Genomic DNA, 21,624 nt, shown 5'->3' on the forward strand with positions numbered 1-21,624 from the left:
GCCTAGGAATCTGAGTTCCTAGAAAGCCCCTCCAGCCTGCTGGGATGCCTGGGTCAAGTCCCAAACTGGCATTTAGGAACCACTGTTCTCTGATTTGTCCCCTGCCAATCTCCACTGCCAAAAGCACCTCTGCTTGCCCCATCTGATCCATCTTCCATACTGAAGCTAAAATGCTACAGGACTACGGCTCACCTCTCCTAAAACCCTTCTATATGCCCCCTCCAAGAACCCCACTTCATAGCCATGCACATTTGGTGGAGTGACTTCTGCTCACCTCCTATATCACCTCTAGCCTCACTCCCCTCTCCTCAGATGATGCACTCCAGCTGCCCCAAAGGATAATTAGTCCTCAAACCCACAGCCCTGTTCTACAGCTCCTGGCTTTGCACACGTTGCTCTTTCTAATCAGACCTCCTCACTCCCTCAGCCCCTCTGGATTGACTCTAAAGGCTCAACACACGCTGGGCTAAAAGCCTGCCCCTTAGGCACTGTTAGCCCACACGGGACAACAGATTTCCTAGGATTTTCCCCCCAGGTAAATGGTGGGCCCTTAAGACAGAGCCTGGACTTTGATTGGTCACCATCCCCAGAGCTGAACTCAGCAAGATTAGTGGATGGAAGAGTAAAATAAGAGAAGGAATGGAGGAGAGCAGAGAGGCCCAGAGAAGTCGGGGTGATTCTGCCTATCTGTCCTTTGGCCCAGGCCACCAACTGACCTCTCCTTAGCAGGGACTCTGCTCTGGATTCTCAGGCTGGGTTCTCAGAAATACCACCCTCGTGGGGTTTGTGCTGCCCCCCAGGCTCTGACATTCCCCTAGTAGCCAGGTCAGAGAGGGAGCTGCATTCCCCCCTCTCCATGTGCCCTCTGATAAGGTTTGGGGCATCTAAGAAGTCTTAGCTCCTCCTGTCTGCCCTGGCCACCTCTGAACTTCATTAACAAGGACAGTGGGTTCACAGGACCCCGGGACCAGCTTGCACTCTGAACTAGCGGTCCCCTCCTCTTCCTGGACCCTCTCCCACCCTTGCTCAGTGCCTGGGCAATGCACCACGACTCCCCATCCTGTCTCTTTTCCTTTCCCCCTCTTTGCCCACTCAGTGCCTTTGCTGCAATACCTGCCAGTCACTTCAAGGCTTTCCCTTGGCTTTGACTCCCAACTTTACTTCCCTCCACTGTCCTGCTTCAACCCCTCCCCAGCCTGGTCTGAAGATTGAGGAGGCCATGTTGGGGAGGAGAGCTAGATGGGGGCAGAGGTCTGCGTTAGTTGACTGGCACCTCCACTTTGCCCCCTCACTGTGCAGACACCAGACCCTCCATAAAGTGGGCTTGATTCTGTGGCAGCCCTAGCCTTTGCCTCCCACACTCAGGATCAGGTACATAATTTGTGGATCCGGTGCAACATGAAAATACAGGACCCCTTGCCCAAAAGTGGTTAATAACTTCAAGATGGCAGTAGGAGAGCACTGAACCAAACGCCAGGCCCTCCTAAATGCATGGCTCTGTGGACTACACAGAGGCCCTTCCCACACCCTTTCCCAGCTGGGGACAGCCCCTCTCCCCTCTCCTGTCCTCAGCTGCTTTCTAGATCAGCTCCTCAGGGCCTGAGAGCAGGACCCCAGACCCAGGCACCCGCAGAGGTCCAGAGCCCTGTTCAGCAGGCACTCAATTCCTGCAGTCCCTCTGGGGATCTTCACCCCCACACTACCTCTGGGCTGCAGAGTACATACACCCTCCTCAGATCAATGCTTATTGACTGAGCCCCACCTGGCTAAGCCTGTGGAAGAGAGGACAAGTTGACAAAGGCTCAATCACTGCCCTCCAGGAGTTCAGTTTAATAGCAGGATTAAACCTTAAACAAGAGCAGGACCAAACACAGAACTCAGTGGGTTCAGAGAAAAATCATCATATTTGATTAGGAAGCTGAATTTCAAGAGAGATGGCATAAAGGTGGACTTCCGTGAGTGAGCAAGATTTTATTTACCCGAGGAGGAAAAGGGCTTTCCCCTACGGTTGCACAGCAGGCATGTTAGAGGTGGGAAGATGCCTGGCAGGTCCCAGAATCCTGGGTTGTGCAGTTTGCCGAGGCATACTGAGGGCAGAAGAGTGGGAAGAGACTGGAAGGGAATTATAGGGTCTGCGTGCAAAGCTCTAAGAGCTGTGGTGAAATGTTGGTACTTTCGTAGCGGAGGCACTGAGGGGGCGTTAGGTTTGGGCCATATTTCGGATTAAAGGGAGAAAAGAGGCGATTTCCTCCACTTGGCCCTCCCAGCCTGCCGGCAAGTGCAAAGTCTCACTTTTCTGCAAGACAGGCCGCTGATATCCACGGTTCTGGAGTTTATTCAGTCCACCCTTCTCTGAGCTACCCACAAGGGTGCAGCGGCCTGGGCTCCCTCCCGCCACACCAACGCTGGGGACCCACAATCTCGCGCGATTCTGGGTTCCGCGCAGCAGTGCGGGGCGGTTGTTGGAGTGGTTTGAGGCTTTTCTGCCACTTCCTTCCGTGGTCCTGCTCATGGTGGTGGTGGTGGTGCGGAAGTTAGGTGGGTTGGTGGTGGTTGCGGAATAGGATCCAGGACTGGGAGTGGAGGCGACCTACTGGGCGCATCTAGAAGGCATGCCTGGGAGTGGGGACAGGGTGGCTGTCATCCCCTGGTGGACCTGCTGCTGCTGCTGCTAAGTCGCTTCAGTCGTGTCCGACTCTGTGCGACCCCACAGACGGCAGCCCATCAGGCTCCACCGTCCCTGGGATTCTCCAGGCAAGAACACTGGAGTGGGTTGCCATTTCCTTCTCCAATGCAGGAAAGTGAAAAGTGAAAGGGAAGTCGCTAAGTCGTGTCCGACTCTTCGCGACCCCATGGACTGCAGCCCACCAGGCTCCTCCGTCCATGGGATTTTCCAAGCAAGAGTGCGGGAGTGCGGTGCCATTGCCTTCTCCGCCTGGTGGACCTACTACCCACTTATTTTAACTTTCTATTATGTATATTCTCAAACATATACGAAAGTAGAGAGAGTGGTATAATGATTTCGCCAAGCCCAACCGCCGAGCTTCAACGATTTTCTCCTCTTGGCCAATTTTGTTACATCTAACCCTCTCCCACCACCCACTTTAAAGAAGAATGTGGGTGGCCTGGGGGTGGCAGAGACTCCCCCCACCCAGAGCTGTAGGAGAGCTGGTACCAAGCTTGCACCCCTGGCGAATGGACCGCCAAGAGGCAGAGCGCGGGCACTGTAGGGCTGGGAGAGGGGCTCACGCTGGGTAGGGGCCGCGGGAGGTGGGGGCGGGGCTAGCGGGGCGGGGCTTGGAGCGGCGAGGGGGTTGGGGGCGCTCTCCCGGTGACTCAAGGCGCGTGGGGCTGAGCGCAGAGCTGCAGTCTCCGCCTTTGCAGCTTGGAGTGTGCCCGCTGTGCCGCAGCTGTCCGTGCCTGCCGCCGCCTTCCCGCCGCCGCCACCGCTGCCACCATGCCCAACTTCGCTGGCACCTGGAAGATGCGCAGCAGCGAGAATTTCGACGAGCTGCTCAAGGCGCTGGGTAAGCTGGCCCGGGCAGCGCGCCCCGACGAGAGTAGCGGCCGAAGGCGCCCAGGGGCCCGCGGGGAGTCGGCTTTAGGGACCAACACCAGGCAGGAGGGAGTCCTGGGTGCCTTAGATCGGGGCGAATTCCAAGGAGCATCTCATCTAGAAGTGGCGAGGAGAGCCCGGGATCCACTCATCCAGCGAACGTTTGCTGGATCCTTGGCGCTTTCCCCGACGGCTCGGTCTTTATCTCGCGCTAGATCATCGCGAGGAGAGATTATTACTGAAATCCTGGGAGGGTCAGGGACTTTAAATTTGGGGACTCATTTTGAGACCAGGCCCTACCACGTGCTACCGAAGGAAAGCCATTTACCCTCTCTGAGCCTCAGTTTCTCATCTTGAAAATCAGGGCGAGAGCCGGGGGAGGAATGGTTCATTTGTAAGTCCCCCTTCTATAGTCAGAGGGTTTGGGAAATGTCGGGCCAGTTCTGGGACAATGGGCGGGTGACGAGACCCCGTGACCCGAACCCGGGTCTTCCCCGTTCTTCCCGGGGCAGGTGTGAACGCCATGCTGAGGAAAGTGGCCGTGGCGGCTGCGTCCAAGCCGCACGTGGAGATCCGCCAGGACGGGGACCAGTTCTACATCAAGACGTCCACCACGGTGCGCACGACCGAGATCAACTTCAAGGTCGGAGAAGGCTTTGAGGAGGAGACCGTGGACGGACGCAAGTGCAGGGTGAGGTCCCAGAGTCTGGGCAGCCTTCCCAGATCCCTGCTCCCTACTCAGGAACCGTTGCAGCCAGATGAGACCCTCGTCTCCTTTTGCAGCCTGTGGCGCGCCTTCCTTGCAGGGCGTGTGCACCGGCTGTTTGCTCAGAGGATCTGTGCAACTCGTTGCCCTGGGCTCAGGAGAAAGTCCCACCCCAGCCCCTCCCAACCTCCTCCCTAAACTGCCTCCCGGGGTGCTAACCGCCGCGCTTAAAGCGCGGGCTTTGGGTTACACCGCGTTCCCTGCAGGCGTTTCTGCGGCATTTTGCAGCGATCCTCGCGCGAGCGCAGGCGGCTGGGGAGGAGGAGGAGGTGGCTGGGCCGCGTTGCCTGGCCGTGCGGCTGCCACGTTTCCTGTCGCAGGTGGAGCCGCAGCTCTTGCGTCCCGCCCTCCCAGGTCCCTGGGCCCTTGGGAATGCTCTGGATCCAGTTTCAGCAGTCTTGATGGCCCCGGTACCTCTCCTGCCCTCCCTCAGTTAGGTTCCTTAAAGGAAAAGACGAAACCTTTCCAAAAGCAAGGCAGATTCTGCCCGGAAAATGGACTGAGTGCCCTCTTTTAGTCCTCTGGGGCAAGAATTCTGTTTCTCTCCGTTTATCGGTCCCAGGGATGAATCGGTGGACTGAAGCAAGAGGTTGTAAATCCCTTTTTTAGATGGGCAAAGTCGCATTCGGTTGGTCTCTGGAATAGAATGGAAGGTTGGCTACCCATGTATTTTGAGGACAGATGGAAAAACAATCGCTGATGCTACCACTTATTTAAAAAGTGACAAAATGTCTCCCTCCTCTCCCCCAAGGTTTGAAAAAAGAAAAACTCATAGCATTCCAGAGAGTGAGAAATTGTTTTTCACCTTTCCGGAGCTGTGCCTGTCTGATCTAGAGTGAGACTCTCTGGGCACTGGGTTTGGGAGGACATAGAGACACAGCCCCCCAGAAGCATCCTGGCCCACGAAGCAATATTTGACCCCCAGAGTTGACACAGCCTGAAAATGATATCTGGGCTTGGAGCTGGCAAGATCCAAGCCCTCAGCCACTGCTCTGTTTGCAAAAACAAAAGAGCAGGACATCTCTTCAGCGTAGAGGGAAGGTCTGGGAGTCTAAGGTAAAAGGCCTGGCAATAGGCAGAACTCAGTTTGGGTACATCCAACAGTGAGTACTGCTGGAGACAGTAATTCTGATCAGAAATCAAATCAAAGGTTCACAGGACAGCCTGGGGAGCGGGGCTTTATCCATCCCCACCCTGCCTAGTGAACGTGTCCCGTGTGTTAGTTAAAAACCCAGTATGTGCGCATTCAGTACAGCCGCCTCGCCCAACTGTATAGCATTTTGCTTCATGCAGAAGCCAGGGAAAACTACAGGGGAATCCCTTCTTTGCCTCCTACCTCCGACAGCATGAAGACCCTTCAGATCTTAAAAAAAAATTTTTTTTTTTTCTAGAGACATGTAACCTGGGAAGTGGCAGTGTTTTTATTCTCAGAGTCAGAGAAACTCAGGATTATCAGAGCAGGCTGTGTACTGCATCTGCTGAGTGCAAACAGAAAGCGAGGCATTATCTCCAAATCCGTGCAAGGAACAGGTCCTGATTTGCTGACTAGATGTGGTCACAAATATGGTGTCTTAACCGTTCTAAAATTTTGTATTTCTGTTGTGAAGCTTTTTGCCTTCAACAGCCAAATTGCTTGAAGGGGGAGCCCATTTTGACATAAATGAATCATTTTATGCTCTCAATTTTATTCCTGAAGATGTAAGGCATGCCTGAGGCTTTGCTGCTTCTGTGTGTGTGTGTGTGTGTGTGTGTGTGTGTGTAATATAAGGTATATTTATACTCCCATAAAATCTGTGGTCAGCCCTCTGAATTTGGGCTTGATAAGGCACAGCAGAGAAGGTTCTGTGCGCTGCTGACAGGGACCATGTGTTGCTTCTCTGCACAGCAATTATTCTCCCGTGCTCATTGTTGTCTCTGCTCCCCGCTGCCAAGACTGTAATTAATGTCACTAATGGTTTTCCTGCCCGCAGAGCTTACCCACTTGGGAGAATGAGAACAAGATCCACTGCACACAAACTCTTCTGGAGGGGGACGGCCCCAAAACCTACTGGACCCGCGAGCTGGCCAACGACGAACTCATCCTGGTGAGTGAGACCCCCCACCCCCACCCCCACCCCCCAACCCTGAAAGGAGCTCGAAGGTTTCCAGCTGCTGCTCACAGCGGGGCCCCACCAACGTCGTCCTCACTCGCCCATTCAGGGAGAGACACTCTATGCCCTGGCTTAAAATGTAAGTAGAAAAGCTCGAGATGATAGTTTAGGCCAAAGGAAATCACTGTTCGATGGTTGGCAGGAGAGCGGAGTGTCTCAGAGGGCAGAGTAGGGGCTAGAGACATGCTGCGCTGCCGGCCACTATCCAAACCCACACATCCCGCGGTGACTAGCTGCCTTGCTTAAGCCAACCTCCCCTCCAGCTGGGTTCAGCGTGCGTGGGCTCTGCGAGGTCCCAGAGTTCACTCTGCAGAAGGGGTTTTCCCCACCTCACCATTCTCCACTTTGCTGCCTAGGAAAGATTTCAGAAATTTAAGTACGCCTGCACTGGAAGTCTTTTTATCGCCACCCCTCCACCCCCCCACCCCCGCCCCCGCCCCCGGACTTACAGACTCCAATGGCTTTCCGGGAGACAGACAAGAAATGCTAATTTAAGACAGTCTGAGGGTTAACTGGAGAGGGTAATCAGGGAATCAAATTGAAGTATTTTAAACATCTCTGACCATGCAAAATATACCTGCTGAGGCCAAGTTAGAAACCTCTGTAGTTAAATCACACACCTCCTTCCCCTTTACTTAGGGGAGCAAAGGAAGTGGAGGGGGGCAGGAGTGAAGGACAGCTCCCTGTTATGCTCCCTTTGTGTTTCAGAACAGACCAAGCTTTCCTGACAACAGCCTTCCCTGCCCGCCTCTTCACTCCCCCCAATCACCCCCACCCCACCCCCATGCCCACACTAGAAAAGGGGAAAGCTGTTGTGGGTAACCAGGAAATGATATCCTCTGTTCTCCATCAGGCCTGCTGTTAACATCTTCCCTCTAAGACTGCCTGCTTGCCCTGTCTTAATGAGCATCACCCTGAAAAGTCAGGGAAGGAGGTGGCAAGGAACGCTAGGACAGGACTCACTGTGACCCAGGCCTGGCCCTTCCCTCCCCAAGCTGTAAAATGAGGGTTTGGACTGAAGCCTGGTCCCCACCCCCCACCCAGGTCCCTCTTAGCCCTGAAATTACATGTTTATTCTGTAGGAAGACCCTCAATTGAGCTGTTTCTGTTACTTCAGCGGAGGCTGCTTGATCTCACTCTTGCCTTCTTGTTCTTCCCTGAGATGATTTCCCAGACTTCCTCCTTTCACAGAGAAAGGACTGGCTTCATTTGCAACCTGGTTAATGTTGTTTCCAGGGCAGGAATACATTGATGGGGTTGGGGGAGCAATTTGAGGCCGAGAGATGGAAATTTAAGAGAAAAAGGGACATATTCCTTGGGACCAGGGAAGCAAAGAGGGAGATGATTTTTAGAGTTCTTGAGGGTAGCTGAGGGTTAAGTAGGCTCAGTGTGCTTGGTGAGAAAGTGTGATTTTATTAATCTCTGTAGTATCTGAGCAGCCCGCACACTGGCTTGATTCTGTTAGGAGATTTCTCCCACTTCCAACTCCCCCACTACATCTCCACCCGTGCTTCTCTCCCTGGCTCAGCAGACATATACATACATACATACGAGCCTCAAAGGGAACATTAATTCTTGGCATTTGGGATCTAAAATACGGGCTTTTGTTCCAAGGGTTATTATCATTAATAAATCCAAATGTAGGGAGATGCTGTCTCTATAAACAAGAGGCAATTTATTCTGGTTAACTTGAAATAAGCTTTCCCAGCAACCCTGGGCTGTAACTTGCCTTCTTTTGAAAACTGAGCGAAGTCCCTTAAACCACTCTGGAACACTACGGAGAGTTTCTTTCAGGAACCTCTCATAATAGTCTGCGGGCTGAGAAGGACATTTTGAATGTGGTTGGAAATGTAGCCATTTCTTCTTGTTTCGTGAAGCCATTTGATGGCCTGGGTGAGGTGTCAATCAATCTAGCACAGATAAAGAGTCCAATCCCCAAACTTTGGCCTGCCATGGGATACTCCATGGCCAGAAAGCTGGAAGAGTTTTGGAAAACTGACATGGTTCTGAGAGGTCTGGACATTTGAGAGGTGAATTTCTATGAGGCAGGGGTTCTGCCTCACCCTCCCCCAGCACCCAGCATCATCTGCTAATCCCTCACTAATAAGGAGAGGGAGGAAGGCCAAGAAAGTGTCCAGAGCAGGCACAGCTGTGCCGGTATGATCAGCAGTTCCCTATTTAGGCTGGAGATGAGCGTTTGATTCCTTCATAATCACTAATGACTAGTATTTCCCTGAAACACACATTAGAATAATGTCCCAGCTCATGTTCTCTGAGAGCATCTCATGACCAACTGAGTGACCCAGGGGAAGCTACAAGTATGTTCAGGCTCTTGCGTGCATGTGTGCTAAGTTGCTTCAGTCATGTCCAACCATTTGTGACCCCATGGACTATGTAGCCTGCCAGGCTCCTCTGTTGATGGGATTCTCCAGGCAAGAATACTGGAGTGGGTTGCCATGCCCTCCTTCAGGGGATCTTCCCAACCCAGGGATGGAACCTATGTCTCCAGTGGATCCTGCAATGCAGGAGGATTTTTTTTACCACTGAGCCACCAGGGAAGCCCATTCACGCTCTTAGTTCAGGGTTTTTAACCTAAGGCCCTTTTGACATTTTGAAAGATAGGGACTCTCCCACAGAAAAATGTACGTCTGCAAACAAACATATCTATGTCAGTCGACAGACTGAGGACATCCTGTTTGTCTTAAATTTTTTTTTTTTAATATACATATTGCTTTTTCTGTCCCAGTTATCTGTGAGAGACCCAGGAGAGCAGGCCTGTGTGTAATTGCCAGTTTTTGGAAGAGTGGAGACAGCTTACTTACAGGGATATCTTTTCAGAGGCCAGAAGAAAATAGTCCTCCATTTGTGGAATGATTTGTGCCCTCTCCACAGCAAACAAACAAACAAAGGGTCATAAAATTGTAGCTGAAAGAATTGGGATCATCTTGTTCAATTGCTCTCCTGCCCTCAACTCCCTGCCGCTCCATCTCTGAATTGTCCAAAAGACCAGAGCGGTGCCCCAGCTCACCTGGCTGTGAATTGCAGGCCTAGCTTTGGAGGCCTATGCCATGCTCTTGCAGCCAAGACCACGTTTCTAGCTCACAGGTTCCTTGAGTATCAGTGACACCTGAGTATCTCAGGTGTCTCTCAGGATGGACAGCCACTTCCTAGAAGGCACCTCTATACCCTTTCCAAGGATATCCCACCTGACTGCTCATTATTGGATCCCAGGGCTCAGTGGCCAGGGCCCATTGCTCTCTTGAAATCACTTGAAAAGAGACAGAACCACTTCAGAAATGTTCAGTATGACATACCACCACCCCCACTTCAGTTTAATTTAAAAAACCAAAGCCAGGAAACTTGCATTTTTTATGTCAGCACTCCCAGGTTCCAGAAGCAAAGGAAAACTGCGCACAATATAATTCTATACCTTAGCTGCCTCTCTGCCAGTGCAGAGCTCAAGGGAGGGGAAAAAAAATCCTTAGCGCTGAGCATGAACACACAGCACAGGAAATTGAATGTCTGTTACAAAGAGTTTTTAACAGGGCAGTAAGTGGCCTTATTAGCGATATGCTTTAAACATTTTTGCACAGGCATCTGCACTGATTGGTTTTCCTTCCCTGCAGACGTTCGGCGCCGATGACGTGGTCTGCACGAGGATTTATGTTCGGGAATGAAGGCGGCCAGCTTGCTCCAGCTTTGGGGGTGGGATGCATGTTCCCCCAAGGAATGTCATAGCTCTGAGCCGCCAGTGGACCTCCTCTTCCCCGGTATTAACGTTAGGTGATCCCGATGTCCCCCCAGTAATGCTGTAGTGTTTTCCCCAAGGCTTTGTGCCTCTGTCTCCCTGGCGCTCCATAGTCTGGCATCTGTATGGTTTCATCAGTCATTAAACTGGGTGTACACACCTCAAGGCTTTCTCCTTCTTTGGACTGCCTCTTCAGTTTCCACAAAGGTCTTAGTGATCCTGCTGACCCAAGCTCTGCACTGGTCTGTGTAGGGGCTTTCGGCTTCCACCTGCTGCCCTGGTGCAGAGCTTGGAGCATACAGCAACGGTGGCAAGCTGGGCTTCCTCTGAAAGGATTCACACTGAAGATCCAGGTGTGCTTAGACCTCACTATGCTGGTGTTTTGATTGAATTAGTTGATATATTGGTGGTTCCCAGCAGGAAAGGGAGGGCACATTTGAAAGGGTTAATTGAGGAGAGCTCAGAATGAAGGGACTCTTTACACAGGCCTTGACATGGACGGGGTGAAGAGAACCAAGAAGGATGGTAAGGTACTCAGAGACCAGCAGTAGGGAGCTGGTATACTCCCCTAGAGAGACGGACAGAGGGGTCATCAGACCACAAGAGCCTGGAAGAGAGACCACTACGTACGAGAGTTGTGGAGTACACAGAAGAATGTGGTCGCTGCCAAAGCCCCAGGATGTGGGCAGAGGGGGCTTCAGAGGGTGGGGGAGAGTCTCTGGCTTGGAACAAGGGGGTTAAATATACTGACTACCCAACTTTCAATCTCTGATCTACTTATTCTGTCCACTGGCCAAACCCATCTGGAATCTAGAGGGCAAAAAAGTGGGCAGGTGCGGGGGGGAGGAGGGTACTGCCCACAAGAGTTACCCTCCTAGGACATAGCCAAGAGGAGAATGGATCCCAACATGCAAAAGGACAATAATCCACAGTCACCAACTCTAACATTCGAAAAATCAGGAGAATTCATATGAAAATCTGCATTTCTATTTCCTTAGAAAAATGGGAAAAATCTGGCATCTCTTACAGGGCAACATTTGGCTTAGCAACTTTCCCCCTTAAGTGGAACTTACAGTCTCTGCCTTCCCATGGGCTCCACCATTGCCTCTGCCCTCATTTGCATTGCTTGCCTGGCTTCTTGGGCATCTCTTCCTGACATCCTAGGCACAGGGATTCTTGGCAAAGCCAGGCCAGAGTTGGCTGGGTGGGCATGGGTGAGGCCCAATTTAGATGACTGGTTTAAGGTGACCCTAAAGAGCTCACCCTGGGTGGCTCAGATGGGAAAGAATCTGCCTGCAATGCAGGAGACCCTGGATTTGATCCCTGGGTGGGGAAGATCCCCTGGAGAAGGAAATGACAACCCACTCCAGTATTCTTGCCTGGAGAATTCCATGGAAAGAGGAGTCTGATAGGTTACAGTCCATGGGATTGCAAAGAGTCGGACATGACTGAACGACTTAATACTTTCACTTTCAAAGAGTTCACACCCTGATGGGCAGACACCTAAGGCCCAGGTGCCACCACCTGTATGTAAACGAGGACACCTTTACCTGACTCATCACACCTCCGCAGTCCAGAACCCTACTTTGCTGATGGGAACTTTGGCTCTTTCTCAAAGATTCTACTACTTACATGTAGAAGGAGTGGCCTAATGTTTTCTTGGAGGAAAGGGGCTGGAGTGGCACCTCTAAGGAAGGGGAGCACCAGGACTGTCTGGAGCACCACTTACTCAGAACAGAGGCTGTAGCCTGTTTCTTTTGAATCCTTTTCTTCTTCATTTTCCAGAGAAAAAGGCACAGTGTTGCTCACCTCTCTTGGAACACTGCTCACAGGACATTAGCATGGGACCCAATATGGGAGTTGCTGCTGTAATTTTCAACCTTTAAATATGTGTACGCACGTTGGTGGCTCAGATAGTAAAGAATCTGCCTACAACGTGGGAAACCAGCTGCCATCCCTGGGTCGGGAAGATCCCCTGGAGGAGGGCATGGCAACCCACTCCAGTATTCTTCCCTGGAGAAGTCCACAGACAGAGGAGCCTGGTGGGCTACAGTCCATGGGGTTGCAAAGAGTCGGACACGACTGAGCAACTCACAGACACATTACATATGATATATAATTTACACATACATGTAGGATGAACACCTACACAAAATACCACTGTCATCAGAATAACCTCACTATGACACTATTCTAAACATGTCACTTATCTGCTCAGCAAACCCACGGTCTGCGACAGAAAGGTCAAACTCTCCGGCGCCCTCCATGTCTTGGTCTCACCAGGCGAAACAAAGAATGAGGGCTTTGGCGTCTGTCACACCTGGCTTCAACTCCTGGCCACACCTTTGGTTTGCAAATACAAGAAACCCAACCCCAACCAGCCCCAGCATAAAGGAACATACTCTGCGACAACACAGCTGAACCTTGAAAACGCTATGCTAAGTACAAGAAGCCAGTAACGAAGGACCTCATAGTGAATGGTTCCATTTCTATGAAATGTCCAGAATGATAAATCCAAGACACAGGATGGATTGGTGGTTGCCTAAGGCTGGACATAAAGAGAGGAAATGGGAGTAAAAAGTTTCTTTGGGGTGGGGGGGCCTATGGTAATGAAAATGTTCTAAAATTGATGTGGTGGTAGTTGCACAACTCTACAAACATACAAAAAACCACTGAATTTGTGAAGAATGCTGGGGAAACTCTCAGGATTCAAGCAAAAGCCTCAGGAGCTGTGCCTTAGATAGAGCTCTACCCCTCCATCTCTGACTCCATTTTGACTTCCTAATAGAACTGATTCAGGTCATATGACCACCCCTGGACCAATCACAATTGAGGGAAACACAGTACAATGATTGGCCAGGCCTAAGACGTGTGACCTCTCCTGGGCTAGTGGGCAGAACCTTTTAGAAAAGGAAGAATAGGGGGAAGAGAACTGGGTAGAAAGGAACTGGAGAAGGCAATGGCACCCCACTCTGATACTCTTGCCTGGAGAATCCCGTGGATAGAGGAGCCTGGTGGGCTGCAGTCCATGGGGTCGCTAAGAGTCAGACGACTGAGCGACTTCACTTTCACTTTTCACTTTCATGCATTGGAGAAGGAAATGGCGGCCCACTCCAGTGTTCGTGCCTGGAGAATCCCAGGGATGGGGGAGCCTGATGGGCTCGACTGAAGCGACTTAGCAGCAGCAGCAGGAAGGAACTGATTAAGCCATCCTCCATGCTGGCTAGCAAACCTTGGACAAATTATTTAGTCCCTTGCTATGTAAAATGAGGGCAATAAAATCCATTTGGCCTGGTGTGGAGATTAGTGGAAGTAAGATTTGTAAAGTACTAAAAGCTTTATATTTATCTTCCCTGGTGGCTTCTGGTAGAGAATCTGCCTAATAATACAGGAGACATGGGAGACACAGGTTCCATCCCTGGGTGGGGACAATCCCCTGGAAAAGGAAATGGCAACCCTCTCCAGTATTCTTGCCTGAAAAACCCCATGGACAGAGAAGCCTGGTGGGCTACAGTCCATGGGGTCGCAATGTCAGACACAACTTAGCGACTGAACAACAAAAGAGCTTTTGCGATTTCTACACAATCCTGCCCTGTAGCCACATGGGTCCAGACCCTGATTCCCAGTCCTCTGAGTCTCTCAGATCTTTTATATTTTCAAGGCCCACATTCACCTCCTCTAGGGCATCTTCTCTCTACGTCTCTTGTGCCAACATCAGGCTCACAATTACAGGCTGCCTTGTGCTTGAAGGGCTTCTATTGTGGTCCTGTGTTGTCATTCCACATCTCCTAGGTTTCTGACATTTTCCGCCAACCAGCCTGTGTGGTCCCCGAGGCCAGGAATGGCTGCTTAACCATCTCTGCCTCCTCCCCGCACCACCCCCTACTACCCCACCTCAGGGCTTGGCAAATGGGGATAACTCTGTAAACATGTGCTGATTATCTGACTGATGAAGGGCCAACATTTTTTATAAGATCCAAACCTTCCTAAATGGATGTCTGCAAGGAAAAGCAGACATAAGGGCACAAACAGCAGTTCTCAACTCAAACACCATCCAACAATAAGAGAAATCCCTTAGGTAGGTAGGATATATAATACACATAGCGTATTATATCTCAGAGGCAGGGGGATAGCGATTGCAAGACTCATTTGAAATAAAAGTGTGAATAGTGCAGGAAACCCTGTTCAGGAGTAGGAAAACTTGGAAGAAGCAAACTTACTGATTGCTTGTCCCAGCACCCCTTCCATCCACCTCCCACAGTAGAGGCTGGGAAAGTCAATGCTTTTTTCCCCAGCCTGCATTGTAACTAGCATTGAGCATGTGACCCAATTCTGGCTAATAAAACATAAAGGTAAGTCTTCCAGAAGTCTTCCGGGAAAGACTTTTCCCTCCTGACAAGAGAGGAGAGCCTGAGAAGGTAACATCTTACTGCCTCTCAATATGGTATGTGATTGTGATGCCTGGAGCTGGTGCAACCATCTTATAACCATGAGGAAAAGAGATGTCAGCTCAGACTCATTGAGATAGTGCAACCCCTACCTCTCTTTGGATGTATTGCCATGTGATCTAAAAAAAAGGAAAAAGCCCTTGTGTGTTTAAGCCTGTTAATTCAGTGGTTTCCATACTTGCAAGTAAAAGCATTTCAAACTGATACACTGAGGTGATGGAAAGGACGGGGGCCCGTCTGGATTGCAGATTTCTAGGAAGTCTTGTCTTGATGATGACTACCAGTGCTATGGAACTGGACAATGTGCCATCTTGCTCAAAGGAAAAACTAATGTCAAAATATTCTGTGGCTGTTAAGATTCTGTGCATATTGTAACATTGTTCTTAATTCCCTTTTTTACTTTAAAAAATTTTAAATTTTATTTATTTATCTGGCTGCACTGGTCTTAGTTGCAATAGGTGGGATCTTCGATCCTCCTTGGGGCATGTGAACTCTTAGTTGTGGTATATGGGATCTGGTTCCGTGACCAGGGATTGAACCCAGGCCCTCTGCACTGGGACCACTGGAGTCTTAGCCACTGGACCACCAGGAAGTCCCTCAAATTCCCTTTTACTTCATCTTCTTCTCCTCATCATGGCAGCCAACATTTCCAAGTGAACAGCGGATGTTATCAAGAAAATGTAGGGCCACCAGCCTGCCAATGCAACCTTTTGAACCACCAGTCTAACCCCACCCACTGCTTTCAGAGCCATCTGTTGTCTGGCAGTATACTCCAGGGCTCTTCCCTCCTTTACTTTAAAGCTCATTTGTGTCTGTAAAGTCCTTGGATCTTCTCAAAAATGTCTCTTACACCTATATCTGCCCTCCCCAGTGTCCAGCAAACCATCTCCTCTAAGATAAAAGAAAAGCAGTATGTCACTGGGTGAAAAATTAATCTTTACAAAGTCCCCGATGGTCAGATAAATGTGGGTCAGAGTAGATTTGAAGTCTTCTCTGACTGAAAACCCTTAAATTAGTTGGACAGTTGTGCTTATCCCAACTCATCAGGGCTGCTTTGCTTGTAAGCGCTCTCAACCGTGAAGAGATGAAACTCAGACAGGAGAAATGATTTGCCCAGGGTCATCATTGTAGGTGCTTGTCAAGATCAGGAAGACTTCTTTCTCTGGATTGTGAGGTTTTTTTTTTTTTTTTAACTCTTTATTATTGAAAATCTCTAGCATACACAAAAATAGAATTGTATAATGATTCCCCATATACCCACCACCCAGCTTCAACAACCACTGTGTTCCATCTTGTTTCATCTATGCTCTCCTCTCCTGGATTATTTTGAAGCAGATTCCAGACATTTTAAGATTCTACTTACAAGCGTTTCAGTATATTGTCTCTAGATGTTATTAATTACCTTAAAAGTAACAATATCATCCTCACATTTTGGAAATTAAAAATAATTCCTAATATCATCAAATATCTTGTCAGTGTTCAGAGTTTCCTGTCTCATAATTTTTTTCTTCCTACTTGTTCAAATCAGGATTGAAATAGCCATACTTTGTGACTGATTGATACCTCTCTTAAGTCTCTTTGAATCTGTAAGTTCCCCTCTACCTCATCTTATTATTATTTTTTTTACAGTGTATTGTGGGAGAAACAGGTTGTTTGTCTTGAAATTTTCCTATAGTCTAAATTTCCATGGTGTTGTTTAACATGTTTTGTTTCTCCTATATTTCTTGAGAAGTGGTAGTTAGAGCAAACAAGCTCATTTAGATTCTGGTTTGATTTTCTTGGCAAGAATACTGCAGAGGTCATGGGTCTGCTGTCCACCCCTCAGTGGACTCGTGACGTCTGTTTCCCTCTCTGTGATATTGGCAGCCACTAGTGACCATTGCCTAGGGTCATGGTTTCACTAGAGGTTGAAACCTAGGGCTATTCTACTTCTATCATTGTTTCTTCACTTTTGAGCTGGAATATTCCATTGAAAGATAATTCCTCTCATCCACTATGTGGTTATCATGAGGTATAGTTTATATAGAAAGTGAAAGTCAGTCAGTCAAGTCTGACTGTTTGTGAACCCATGTACCGTAGCAAGCCAGGCTCCTCTGTCAATGGAACTCTCCAGGCCAGAATACTGGAGTGAGTACCCATTCCCTCCTCCAGGGGAATCTTCCCAAGTCAGGGATTGAAGGTCTACCACATTGCAGGTGGATTCTTTACTGTCTGAGCCACCAGGGAAGCCCTTATATAGGAAAGGCAGAATCAATGTTTGATTCTTTCCCTGTATTTACTAGTTTTCAAAGCAATGTATTGGTCCTCTTGACATCCTTTAAAAGAGAGCAATGTATTTTTGATGAGTTTTTTGTTTGTTTGTTTGTCTGTTGTTTGGTTGGTTTGGGTTTGTTTTTTTTTTTTTTTTGCCACACCATGCAACATGTGGAATCTCAGTTCCTAACCAGGGATCATACCGGTGCCCCCTGCATTCAAAGCATTCAAAGTGCCCCCTGGACCACCAGGGAAGTCCCTGTTTTTGCTTTCTTTTGGAAAGTCACTGTGAATTTGTAGATCTAAACATAGTTGATGTGTTTTAATTCATTGCAGTTGCTATCCTTATAGATGCTGAAAGTGGCCTATCTTTGGCCAGTGAGAGCCTTTTCAAATTGACTCTTGAGGCCTTCAGGAGGGCCCTGGTCATCTTTGGTAAATTCCTTGCTGTTTGGTATGACATGACGTTCCAGGCTCATTCGGTGTGTTTCCTGCTCCAGACCTGGAATCACCCATTTCTTCAAGAACTCCAGTCCTTCTGGAAGGCAATGGGATTTATCAATAGAAGCCACAGTTTAGGAGCCAGGGGAGGGGTCTAATTTGGAAACCAGAGTTCTAGGACCCAAGAGGCAAGTACTAGACAAAAGAGTTACTCTGTAGTCCTGTGTTCCTTTATCTTTTGCCCAGGACAGTGCTAAACAACATTCAGATGTTACCAACGCTGTCTGTGGTCAGTTTTCTGAGAAGGACATCTCTTCCTTTTTACTCAGAAATCTGAGTAGTTTCTGACCAACCCCTTTGTAGTAGAGGCAGTAGATTGGGAAACATCTGTATGCAATTCAGCACCAAGCTCTGAGGGCATCTGCTTTAAACAGCATGTGACTTGATCTGCAGTGGTCACTCCCAATCAAACCTCTCTTTACTCCATGGGAGGCAGGATTAATGTTCCATCCTTTTGTCTGAAAATTAAGCACAATTTCTGGGCAAAGGGCAAATTCTCACAAGGGTTCTGCAAATATTATGCATCATATTTGTTACAACTGGGTAATTTATCTTTCTGGGAAAGTTACCCACAGGACTTGGAGAAATTTACTTAATAAGAAAATAGATGACAGTCACAATTGTATAATTCCATTTGTTTCCAGGAGAGGAAAACTCATCAATTATGGTGAGTGAAGGGGAGGGCCTAGGGGTCCCTAAAGTGGAATTTTATCAGGGTCTCCAAGAATAGTCATACTCAGGGGAAGTGAGATTTGGGGATTGTAGCATTAAAAAAAGTTGGCTTTGCAAACAATGTGCAAGAAAAAATCATTGAATCATGGACTTTTACAGAGAACATAATGAAATGTGAAAACTCTGAGAAAGTTTGGGGGTAAACCCAATTCATACACACAACAAAATTAACACTGAGTTTGTTTTTTCTTTTTTCTCTTCCTATCAGGAATAGGTTCAGAAAAATATTAAGTTCCCTTGGTCATTAAAAAAAAAAAAATAACTGTAATGATATAGTTCAATGCAAAGAGCACATGCTGCTGCTGCTGCTGCTAAGTCGCTTCAGTCGTGTCTGATTCTATGAGACCCCATAGACGGCAGCCCACCAGGCTCCCCCGTCCTTGGGATTCTCCAGGCAAGAACACTGGAGTGGGTTGCCATTTCCTTCTCCAACGCATGAAAGTGAAAAGTGAAAGTGAAGTCGCTCAGTCATATCCGACTCTAAGCGACCCCATGGACTGCAGCCTACCAGGCTCCTCCGCCCATGGGTTTTTCCAGGCAAGAGTATTGGAGTGGGTTGCCATTGCCTTCTCCACATGAGAGGATCATAATTGTAAGCCTGGCTTTGCCACTAATTTGCTTTGTAAGTTGCTCTTGTTCTTGACATCCCCTCCCTGAGGCTCTCACTCCCCATCTGTGCAAACCAGAGGTTGCCAAATGTGAACAGAGGGAGGACTGGCTGCATATGAATCACCAGGGGGAATCCAAAATGTCCACCAACAGAGAAATGGTTAAACCAACTACAATAAACCACAGCATGGAATTCTCTGCAGCTGTCAAGGAGAATGAGGCATGTGCATGTGTACTGATGTGAAAAGATGTCCAAGCTATATCGTTTTTAAAAATGAGTGATGATCTTGTTTAATGGGAAAAATAAAAGCTACATGGTCAGCTCTTTTCAGGACAAATACAAAACCCTCGAGGACACACACCAAACTGCTAAATAGCAGTTCCCTCTGAGAATTGGCTGTTTTTAACTCTCATTATTTCTGTATTGCTGGAATTCATTTAGAAAGAGTATGTATTACTTTTGTAATTTAAAACATTTTCATTTTAAATTACAAGTAAGAAATACTGATTCTTGTCAAGAATCAGTAAGAAATAAGAGTAAGAAATACTGATTCTTGTCAAGGTTTGGGATAGAGCCTAGGAATCTGAATTTCTTTGTGTCTCCCCAAGTGATTTTTAATAGAAAAACTGAACCCATGATCACAAAGATCTCCTGGCTCCTAACACTATGATCCCATGAAGTTTTTTGACTCAAGACTTTGGGGAAAGGAAGAGAAGGACCAAAGAAGAGAAAAGAAGACAGCAAAAAGCCACAATATCGGAAGCAGAGATAACAATGACCAAGGTGTATGGCTGTGTCCAGTGTCCAGTACCGCTTCACACATGTATCCTTTGTGACATGCACAGCAATCCTGAGACGTAGGCAAGTCAGGTAATACCAGTGTCCCATTTTATAGGTGGGAGCACTGAGGTTTAGAAAGGTTAAGTCCTTGGAGTGAGTTACCCAGTTTGTAAATGGCAGAGCTGGGATTACAATCCTGGGCTGTCTGACCCCAGAGCCAATGCTTTTTCTATCACTGGTGACACGAGATGTTTCCCTTACTGTTATCACCAGAGATCGTGTTCATTTTTTTAGGTCCCAGACTTCTTTATGGAAGAACGTAGTGATGACTGATGTGGGGATTAAAATCAAGAGCATCACTGAACTTCACCTTCCCTTCAACCAGTTCCCCCAAACTCCCTGCCCCCAAGCCCTTTGTGTTCCCAGTTCCTCTCTTAGTGAATGAAGAACTTAATCCCCCACCCCCCAGTACAAACCCACAGGGTTCTCTCCCTAGCTCTCCTGTTCCTCTGCCCCCCATTCCTAGGAAGGGCAGGCTTTGCAGTTTGAATGCACAGGAGAGCCCAGAGCAGTGGCAGACTCCTGGGGGAAAGGCCTCACCTTCAGGGAATGGGACCAAGGAGTACAGACTAGTGAAGTGAGGGCCCCCATAGCCTGGGGTACCAAAATGGGGCCCCGCACCACAGGAAAAGGTATTGGTCTCCCTGAGAAAAGAGACCTCAAGGATTTTGCAGCAACCTCAAAATGCTCTCCTTGGGAATGAGCAGCCATTGCTTGATAGCCCTTCTGGCGATGGTTGCAGAACCACATCCTTCTCAAGCCCCAAATGCTGGGCCACTAGGCTGCTGCAGGGTGGGCTTTGGGCAGTGCAGGAAGCCTCTGTTCTGCCTGTTGCTGTCCAGGTTGCCTCTCACTCAGCTCTCCATACTCGCTTGCTTTCTCTTCCAGGCCTGCATGGGGGGTTTTGCCTTGCGTATCTCCTGCAGCTTCTCATTCTTGTCAGTTTCCTCTACCCACCTCTGCAGCAGGGGCCACAGCTTATACATGTCCTTGAAACTGAGCCTCAAAACCTCAAAACAGCAGATTGTAATTTAGCTGAACACCTTCCCAAAGAGAACCCCTAGGGTGAGCCCCACAGCAGCCTGAGTAGATTCCAGGGTGATCCTCTTCTGCTTTACGAGCTTGGCAGATTGTTCGGGGTTTTTCTGAAGAGCTTTGATGTCCTGGGACTCCTTGGGGTTCAGCTCCAGCTTCTTGTGCAGCTTCACGGCGCCAGCGGGGGTGGCGCAGGGTTCCGGAGAGGCTCCCTCAGAGCTGGGGTTGCTCTCCATCTCAGCTTCTGTCTCGCCCTCAGGGTGAGGGGTCTCTGGGCTACCTTGGGGCACCCGCTCCACTCTAACCTGAGGGGCACAGGCGGTTCCTCCACAGAGGTCATAGGGCAAGAGCACAGGGTAAGCCCCAACACCTGAGCACCAGGCCCAACCCCAAGCCCCATCTCCCACCCAAGGAAGCCCCTGGAAGCTCATCCAGGTTCCTAGCCTGGCTTCAGCCTTCTCAGCCTGTCGCCTGCCACCATGTGCCGGGGTGAGAAGGCAAAGTCAGAAGCCAGGTGTCCCGCTGTGGGGGAGGAATGTGCCCCAAGCCCAGGGCCTAGGAAAATGAGAGCTCTTCAAGGGACTACAAAATAGTGTTTGTAGTTTAATGATACCAAATGGCTTCTCATAGGGGAAAAAAAAAAGACAGTATAACAATAATTGGCATTTAATAAGGGTTTACTCTGTCCCAAGGCATCCCAGGTGGTCCTAGTGGTAAAGGATCCTCCCGCCAATGCAGGAGACTTGAGACTCGGGTTCGATCCTGAGTCTGGAAGATCCCGTGGAGAAGGAAATGGCAACCTACTCCAGTGTTCTTGCCTGGCGAATCCCATGGACAGAGGAGCCTGGTGGGCTACAGTCCATGGGGTCACAAAGAGTCGGACACGACTGAGCGACTGACAGGACACACGTTGTCCCAAGTTCTGTGCTAAGCACTTTTCAAGCAGTATCACTTTTAATCCTACAATAAACTAATCAAGTTGGTA

At 49.0% G+C, this 21,624-nt stretch overlaps 1 protein-coding gene and 1 pseudogene across 1 annotated transcript; one reads left to right on the forward strand and one right to left on the reverse strand.

The window, feature by feature from the left end:
* Positions 1-3,316: 3,316 nt before the first annotated feature.
* Positions 3,317-10,385, forward strand: CRABP1 (cellular retinoic acid binding protein 1). The gene is made up of 4 exons (XM_061394693.1): positions 3,317-3,527; positions 4,069-4,247; positions 6,293-6,406; positions 10,099-10,385. Exons 1-4 carry the CDS (start codon positions 3,458-3,460, stop codon positions 10,147-10,149), a joined length of 414 nt encoding a protein of 137 aa, XP_061250677.1. The 5' UTR covers positions 3,317-3,457; the 3' UTR covers positions 10,150-10,385.
* Positions 10,386-20,066: 9,681 nt separating this feature from the next.
* On the reverse strand, positions 20,067-21,039 carry LOC133234007 (POU domain, class 5, transcription factor 1-like; annotated as a pseudogene).
* Positions 21,040-21,624: the final 585 nt, after the last annotated feature.

This window comes from Bos javanicus, chromosome 21, assembly GCF_032452875.1.
Source record: "Bos javanicus breed banteng chromosome 21, ARS-OSU_banteng_1.0, whole genome shotgun sequence".
Taxonomy (NCBI): Eukaryota; Metazoa; Chordata; class Mammalia; order Artiodactyla; family Bovidae; genus Bos; species Bos javanicus.